The sequence below is a fragment of the Telopea speciosissima genome, chromosome 1, assembly GCF_018873765.1.
Source record: "Telopea speciosissima isolate NSW1024214 ecotype Mountain lineage chromosome 1, Tspe_v1, whole genome shotgun sequence".
Taxonomy (NCBI): domain Eukaryota; kingdom Viridiplantae; phylum Streptophyta; class Magnoliopsida; order Proteales; family Proteaceae; genus Telopea; species Telopea speciosissima.
Genome location: NC_057916.1, coordinates 14,692,470 through 14,701,132, shown reverse-complemented (window position 1 = coordinate 14,701,132; position 8,663 = coordinate 14,692,470). Strand labels below are relative to the sequence as shown.

Sequence of the window (8,663 nt, the reverse complement as noted above, 5' to 3'; positions counted from 1 at the left end):
GCGAATCGGATTGTAAAGTAAAGAGCTAACTAGTATAGTGTGGAAGGCCTTGCGACGCACGGGATACAGACACGAATTGAACTCGTCTCTAGGGAGACTAGCGCCCAGAGTGCTCCTACGGAGCTTCCAGCTATTGAGCTGTGTCGCACACATTTTGACGCATATCTAGAGATGTGTACGGTACAATCCAATGGCTGGCAGCACCTGGGCATTTCCTGTTCCCTATAGACGATCCTGATCCCCACCACCATTATCGACTGTTCTAATGATCAATTGTAGTTCCTTAGATAGGTATCTACACGAACGAACAGGTGAATTTACATGTGAGAGCTAATCATCTGTCCTATTTTTGCCATTTACAAGGGGAGAAGGGGTTTTTATGAAAACAAAATTAAAATGTGATTGACGTTCACACGCATGTTCACCTGTTGGTACGTGCTAAGAAACCGAACTCAGTATCTTTCACATCAGTATTTGAAAAGTTTAGAAAACAATGATAATTCTTAAGAATGGCATATTGGTAGTTTATTTTTAAATTATTAAAAATTTTCTTTTATCTCTACTTTAAAAAAAACTTTAAAAAACTAGAGACAATCAATTTCTATGTGGTAGATGAAGAGATCGGGAAGATTCTTCCATCTCGACTCTCGAAGGTAAAAAGTATGGGCAAATAGGTCTCCTTGTCTAAGCCCACGAGTGACCTCAAATCTATTAAAAACCAAACTATCGACTTTAATGAAAAAATAGATTGAAGATGGACAACTCTGAATGAGATCAAACCAAGTTTTAGTAAAATTGAGGACTTTTATAATGCATAGGTCAAGGGCTATCAAACCGAGTATATGATTTTGACTTATCTAATTTGAGGGTTATCCAATCTTCTTTTTTTTCCTTTAAAAAAAAGCCCTAATATTTCTTGAATTATTAGGGTATTATCATGAATTTGCTTGCCTTCTAGAACAGCTCATTGATTCTTGGATACACTGTTAGGTATGAGCAGTCTAAGACTGTTAGCCAGAATTTTAGAAGTAATTCTATACATCACTTTTTTTTTTTTTTAATGGAAAATTTTACAAGTGACATTGCACAACTTGGTGGGCCTAAAATCTATCAACTATAGTGCATCCTTTGCATTAGGGTAAGTGTAATATTGATGTGGTTAACATCTTCAAGCCTTTGCCCATCCTTAGAGAAATTTTGAACCTTAACTAAATAACAGTAATCATAGTAAAACCTACTGGGAAGCCATCAGATCCAAGAGCTTTATCATGACCCATTAGTTTTATGATCTAAAGAGCAGCTTAAGATCATTTTTACCTGATTGATGGTACCAAACATGTTCTTATTCCATTTCTGCAAGGCAGAGAGGCAAACAAATTCAAATTTGTCATTAAGCTTAAGATCATATTTATCTTAAACTAAAGAATTTTTTTTGTTAATGTTCGGATGAATTGCCTTTTTTATTTTGGTAAGAAGGGAGTTTACTGATGATAGGCATGAGTACAGCCAGAAACTTCAGATAAACAAACATCACAGCCACAAAATCACCAGCCATAACCTTTACATTTGAGAAGAGTTCTGAACAGTTTGCATTAACATACACTCGGTGTCCAACCTTTCCACTGTAAAATCCACTCGATCCAACCTTTCCATTGTCATCTCAATAATGATTATGCGATGACAGAACTGATACTCTTTTGCACTCAAAAGATCAAGCAGCCCGACCAGAACATCGTTGAAACCATGCTGCATTTCACATGAATGCAATGCCCCTCAGTTTGTGGGGTTAATATGTAGGAATGTCTACTGGGAAATCAAATCCAGATGCTAGCAAAAGCTTCCTCAATTGCCCTCTTCCTGCTCATTTCTGCACTCCATCCTCCTGCCCTTCCACCTCTCTCTGCTCGGAGCTTCATCATTTCTTTATCATCAGCTGCATAACCAACTGGGACAGGTTGTGGGGCCATGCCTGTTGGGCGTGGTTGTCCAATTGTGGCACCCGGAATAGCTGGAGCATATTGGCCCTGCCCACCACCTGCTTGAGAGTTCTGACTTGGAGCCTGTTCACCAAAGGTTCAAGGAAATACATTAAGCATTATTATGGCTGGAGATTCAGAAAGGGCACTTTAAAGGGGAAAGATGGCCCAGCTTCCAAGGTGAGGAAAGCTCTGCCGACAGACGACCACCCTGGTCTCAGGTATATGATACCTAATGTCCACATGTAAAATGATACACAGAAACAGATACACTATTAGACACACTAACATCAATAATACTAAACATCGCTCAAGTACTGTCCAGATGTTGTACGCGTAAGATACACTATTAGCCACCAATCCATTGCTCTATTTAATTCAACTCAGCCTTGTCCCAACCAAATAGGGTCGGCTACATGGATCTTTTTCTCCAATCAGCTCTATTCAAGGCCATATTTGTTACTAATCCTAAGCTGTGCATCTCTTTCCTCACCACTTTTCCCAGAGTCATTTTAGGCCTACCCCTCGCTCTGTTAACTCCTTCAATCTGAATCAAATCACCCCTCCATACTAGAACAATCAAAGGCCTCCATTGCACATGCCTATTGTAGTTTTTTTTTTTTTTTTACAAGCTATATCGTATAAGTACCCTGTAGTAAGTATGTGCTCCGAGGTGAGGATGCAGTGATGCACATAACATTTCAAGTGGTACAGATTTGCCTCACAAGCATACTTGCTACAATTTTTAACAATAAATAAAATGAAATAAAAACAACAAATAAAGATTCTAAAGATTTACCATATGATCTAAAAGGATCCAGGGAAACATAAACATGGAACTCTATATTTGTATTTTCTTTCTCCCATTGGCATCATTTGTATCAATAAAAATATTTTGCAGGAATTGTCTGTAAATCATGAGAAAGTTTTAGAGGTTTAAAATTTTCAGAAGTTATATGATGCAAGAAAATCACAGAAGTGGGCTTAATTATGTGGAAACAAGCCTTATATACGTGCTGAGCCTTTGGTCCAAGAGGGTTTCATTGTAATTGGCCACTTTTATGGCCTATAATATGGGTAGAATACAAGATTAGCCAAGTAGGATTAGTTTAGTCAAATTTGTGAGGTTATTTGAGTCCTTAAAGTTAGCTAAGTCAAGTCCTATAATCATTTGAATTATAGTCTAGGTCACATTCTAAGTCTATGTTTTGTTTTCAGAGTCCTAGTTTGAATAGGAGTGTGAAATACTAATCTGTTTCAACTTTTCCCAGTAGTTCCAAGTCATTATAGAAGTCTTAGAAAGTCAGTTTGACATCTATATATAGATGCAGTAGCTATGGCCTCACCCACGAATTAATGAAATAATAGTTCCCAATTTTTTCAATTGTGTCTGCTATGGATTCAGCGGTTTTCTGAATTGATTGTCAGAGTTATGCTTAGTGGATTCCAAGGGATTTTAGGTTGGATTTCTAGCCTGTTTATAACAAAGCCAGAAAAAATGCTAGGAGGACTGTACGGATGGCTAGGGCGAAGAAATTTGAGGATCTCTATATCAAACTAAACACAAAAGAAGGGGAAAAAACTATTTATAAGATAGCTAAGATGAGAGAAAGGAAAAGTAGAGATTTCGATCAAGTGAGGTGTATCAAGGGGGAAGATAGAAGAATATTGGCAAGGGATGAGGACATTGTGAAGATATGGGGTGAGTATATTTGTGACCTACTAAATGGAGATAGGTCGAGTGGAAATGACCCAAATGATTGCATTATCCAACAAGACACCGCACAGTTGCACACCATAGATATGTACGAAAGATTAGCCTGGCGAAAGTTAAACAAGCATCAAGAAAAATGAAAACATGCAAGACACCTGTCCCAGATGAAATTCCAATAGAAGTGTGGAAAGCACTAGGAAAGGTATAGGAATAGCAAAAAGGATCTCCATATGGTCTTTATTGACTTGGAAAAAGCCTATGACGGAGTCTCTAGAGATTTAATACGCCATGTTCTAGTGAAGAGAGGGGTGTTGAGTAAATATGTGGATGTAATTAAAGAAATGTATGAGGGCTTGGTGACTTGTGTGAGATATGTAGGAGGTCAGGCCAAGGAATTTCCAATTACATCAGGGATCAGCCTTAAGCCCTTACCTATTTGCGCTTATCATGGACGACCTAACCAAGTAGTCATACTATGATGGACACTGACATGGTATGCATTGGGGAAAGAGAGATACCACAAAGTGACCATTTTAGATATTTGGGTCAATCTTAAATAAAGAAGGTGACATAAAGGATGATGTTACACAGCGAATTAAAGTGAAATGGATGAAGTGGAGAGGTGTGTGAGTGTGTCCGAAGTATTGTGTGACCGACGTATAACTATAAAGCTTAAGGGAAAGTTCTATGGACTGTTGTTCGGCCGGCACTGATGTATGGGGCAGAATGTTGGGCTGTTGAGAAGTGTCATATTGAGAAGCTATGTGTAGCAAAGATGAGTATGTTAAGATGGATGTGCGGAAAAACTAGGAAGGATAAAGTAAGAAATAAGCGTATTAGAGCTGACTTGGGAGTTGCCCCGATCAATGACAAGCTCCGAGAGAGTCGTTTGAGGTGGCATGGTCATGTTCAACGGAGGCCTACGGATGCCCTAGTAAAGAGGAGTGATACGATCCCAATTGAAGTAGTTAAAAGAGCTAGGGGCAGGCCTAAGATGACCATAGGAGAAGTTGTGAGGAAGGGCATGCATAGTCTAGGACTTGCACCAAGTATGGCTTTGGATAGAGCCTATTGGAGGGCAAGGATCCATGTAGCAGATCCCATTTAGCTGAGATTCTCCTGACCTGCTGGGATGTACCTACTTCTTCTTACTTTTATCTTTCTTTCTTTTTTTCACTTTTCTTCTGTTTTCCATCTTTCATTTGTCATTTTTCAATTTTTTGGTCTCATCACACTTCCCATCCCTCTTTTACCCATCTCTTCATTCCCTTTCAGTGTTCCCTACTTTCTTTTAGTTGGATCCATGTAGCCGACCCCATTAAGTTAGGATAAGGCTGAGTTTGTTGTTGTTGTTGTTCTAGCCTGTTTATCCTATCTAGTCTTCTATCTTACTTATCTCTAAAACTACAAGTCAGTTTATCTACTTTTCTCACGCCTGCAGCATACATCCCTGTTTTCACCCGAAGTCCACCTTGTTTTCTACTTCCATAACTCACTGAATACTGATCAGAATTGGCTCAAATTTGAACATAAACTTCTAATTACCTGATCTCTGGATTTCTGATTTATTCTACTGAGTTTGATTTGCTGTTGCATTTTCCAAGTAGCTTTAGGACTTGTCTGCGCACAGCCCGTACTTGAACTATTTTTGCTAAAATTTTCTGCAGACATATTCTACTGTTAAGGAAGAAAACTCAACCATAAAAGTAGACAGGCTGACCTGATCTCTCTATTTGAAGTTATCAATTTTCACCCTAAGCTGCTCTATTTCTCTGTTTTGGTGTTCCTGGTTCTTCTATTCTGGAATTGTTATTGCACTATTATCTTACAGAAATGCAATACAAAAATTTGAAGAGCAGCCTTAAACCTATTTCTTTGAATGATGTTCTCTAATAAAAAGTTGTGGTATCATGGTCTAATGAGACAATTGTCACCCATGTAGAACCCCAACCCCACATATGGCTGGATTCATTTCTCACCTCAACTATACCCATTACCCAAATATGCTTCCTTGTAATGTAAAATCATGAAAAAGATAGATAACAAATAAATACTAGATAAATTTTAATTATAAAAAATTGTTTTTCAAGAAAATTTTCCCTGTTGACAACTGGAGCTGACGGTCGAAGAGTGTTCAGTAACTACTACAGATAAGGTATTAAGGATAAAATGGAATACAAAGGATCCATTCTAAGGCCATGTACTCATGAATGACGAGATTTGAATTTTTATAATTTTTTTATCGAATGCTAATATATGATATATCCCATTTTTTATTTACACATTTTATTATATTAAGGAAGGCATGTTTCTGCTCTCACTTCGCCATGACACTCTTGTGGACTCTCCTAGGAACAGGCACATTGCTGCTTTTTGGAGCCTTGATATTTCCTTTCAGTCTCCTAACCCACCCCCTCAGGGCTTGTAGGGCTGGAGTCTTTGTATAGCTCTCCCCTCCCCCATTTTTCCCCTGTTTATTCCCACCCCCCCACTTTTTCTTTCCCTTGTTTGGTTATTTATTTTTATTCACCGAAAAAAAAAGGAAGGCATGTTCCTGAGGCTTAAGACCTGGTATCAAAGTCTAGTCATATGACTCACATCATGCGCCTAAGCATTAATAACATTGGTGAGTACTATAATCATGAGATCTCTTACCCCATCAATTGTTGAATCAGCCTGAGCAGGTTGTCCCTTGCTTGCTGCAAGAGCTGCTGCAAGTTCTTCTGCCTGTACAAACATTACTACCTCATTACTATTACTATAAAGAATATGATAAATTGACTGAAGGTAACATACAGTTTGCTATGAGTAGACTAACAAGTTAATATTTAGGAAAATACCGATATAATGTGATGGTTAAATAAGAGAAATATGAAATTTGGCTCTTAAGCATATATATATAAGCTATAAATGCTTCTGAAAATACCTTACGAGCTCGAGCATTGATTATCTGCTCCGCATTTTCTTCCTGGTAGTTGGCAATTTTCGCTTCAAGAACAGGGACATCTATGCCTTCAATCAAGTTGAATGCTATAAAGCAAATGCAAATTTGTCAAAATGTCCTACCAAAGTTTGCTATATCATACAAGGGTTGAAAGGCAAAACAGACTTACTCATGTCCTCCACTTCTTCCAAGTAATCATTATATTCTTTCAACGATGGAAAATCATCTTCCCTCTTGTTAAATCTAAGAAATTTTAGTGAGAAGGTCATAGAATAACATATAATGAGCAAAAGGCAAGACTTAGACAAACTATAAAAAGAACAGAATAAAAAGGACAATCAAAATATTAACATATTTGAAGAGCAACAGTTTTACAATTACTGATCAACTGGTAGAATCCAATTGCTTAGTACTTTATTTCGAAGTTTCGAGTCACATAGACTAATTCGATCTAACTAAATTGTTTTTCCATATATAAGCCTAGAGAAATTAATAAAGGAAGGAATATTAAAAACAGGAAGAACCAGAAAAAAGAAAATAAAATCTTATCATTTGTAGAGTAAATCATGTTTCCAATTGGAAATCAAAAAATAGTATAAACAGGTCTCTTCTCATCCTTTTAGAATTGTTTTAATTTTTAACAGCTACTATACCATTTATTCAATGGATAATAGTATTAACTTATGTTCTGTATTGAGTACATAATTCTTACTTTTACGCAAAAATTAATTCTCCACCAGATCAAGGAGAGATACCTCAAGTGGGGGGGTGACATAATCCTTATGATGCAGCCACTAAGAATCACAACATGAATAAACCAAATGAGAACACTCCTAATTTCTTTTCCCAAAGTGCAATTGCACAAACTTAACCATTCCATTGAGCACCTCCTCAGAACAGTGTTAGTACCCAATGGGCACAGCTGCACAAGGATGAATTTGTTTCATCAAATAATGGGGCATATATCACTTTGAGCTAAGAACCTAATCTTACTTCCATCCAAAAATGGACAGGAGAGGAAACACAACCAGTTTTAGATGGACAACAAAACCAGTTGTGGTTTGAAATTTAAAATCCAAGCTGATTCTGAACTCAATCTGTTGAGCATCAATTTCCAAACACAATCCAAAAAAACATAAAAGGTGATGCAATGCCAACCAGAAGCAGGAAGAGGAATACCTAACCGTGGGCTTCCTAATTTCTCCCTGTTCTAGTCAATATCCACCGTTGTGGAGTGGGGAGAAAGGGTTTTGTTCTATTTTCGAGTCCTTAGAATTCCACCTTGAGCAGATCCTACCATTTGAGATCCTAATTAGGGATTTAAGGATACCAATTTGCATTAACAGATCAATTAAAATTAAAGAAAAAATGATAGCACCAGATGTTCTTTAATACCTTTATTTAGTGAACCAGTTTTCATGGAGAGACAGAGAGAGCTTACATGTTTGCCATCCTTTTTCGGATGGCCATCTCCTTGGCATAGGAGTTAATTCCAGAAGCAACCACCATTGTGTTCAAGTATCCACTACCTGCAGGGAACAAAAATTTACCCAGTGCACGAGACTCCCAGTGTTCAAGAATTTCCTTTTAATTTTGAGGAGGAGATGATCTATTTAGAAAACAAAACAAAAAATAATAAAAAAAAAAAGGTACCCCTGCGAGGCTCCCGCCACTGCAAGGTCTAGGGGATGATCTATTTTTTTGGTAAATTAGGGGATGATCTAAATTAGGGGATGATCTATTTAGAAAACCAAAAAAAAGGCGTATCAGTGGATAAGGCTCCCGCATTGGGCTCCTCTCCTTGTAGGGATTTTTTTCCGTCTAGTTCCCTGGCCGGCCCAGTTCAGTGCCTGTAATAAGGGGCACAATGATCACCCTACTCCTGCCCGAACACTCTACCCAGGTGGGTTCCATGCCCCCCTTATTACTGGCACTAGGGGAACTGGGCCGGGCAGGGAACTGGAGGTGATAATTTTCCTCCTTGGAGGGCATCGCTCAATGAGTGTGCAATGATGCATCCAACAGCTGT

At 38.0% G+C, this 8,663-nt stretch overlaps 1 protein-coding gene across 2 annotated transcripts; it reads right to left on the bottom strand.

Moving 5' to 3' along the window:
* Positions 1-1,590: 1,590 nt before the first annotated feature.
* On the bottom strand, positions 1,591-8,179 carry LOC122670529. Of its 2 annotated transcripts, XM_043867451.1 has the most exons (5): positions 8,076-8,179; positions 6,804-6,877; positions 6,617-6,720; positions 6,346-6,417; positions 1,593-2,060 (listed from the first exon to the last, which is right to left on the bottom strand). In XM_043867451.1, the coding sequence occupies exons 1-5, from the start codon at positions 8,141-8,143 to the stop codon at positions 1,815-1,817; spliced, it is 564 nt and encodes a 187-aa protein (XP_043723386.1). In that variant the 5' UTR covers positions 8,144-8,179; the 3' UTR covers positions 1,593-1,814. The 2 variants fall into 2 exon arrangements, with proteins under 2 accessions (XP_043723393.1, XP_043723386.1); XM_043867458.1 differs by lacking the exon at positions 6,804-6,877 and having other exon boundaries at positions 1,591-2,060.
* Between the last annotated feature and the right edge of the window lie 484 nt (positions 8,180-8,663).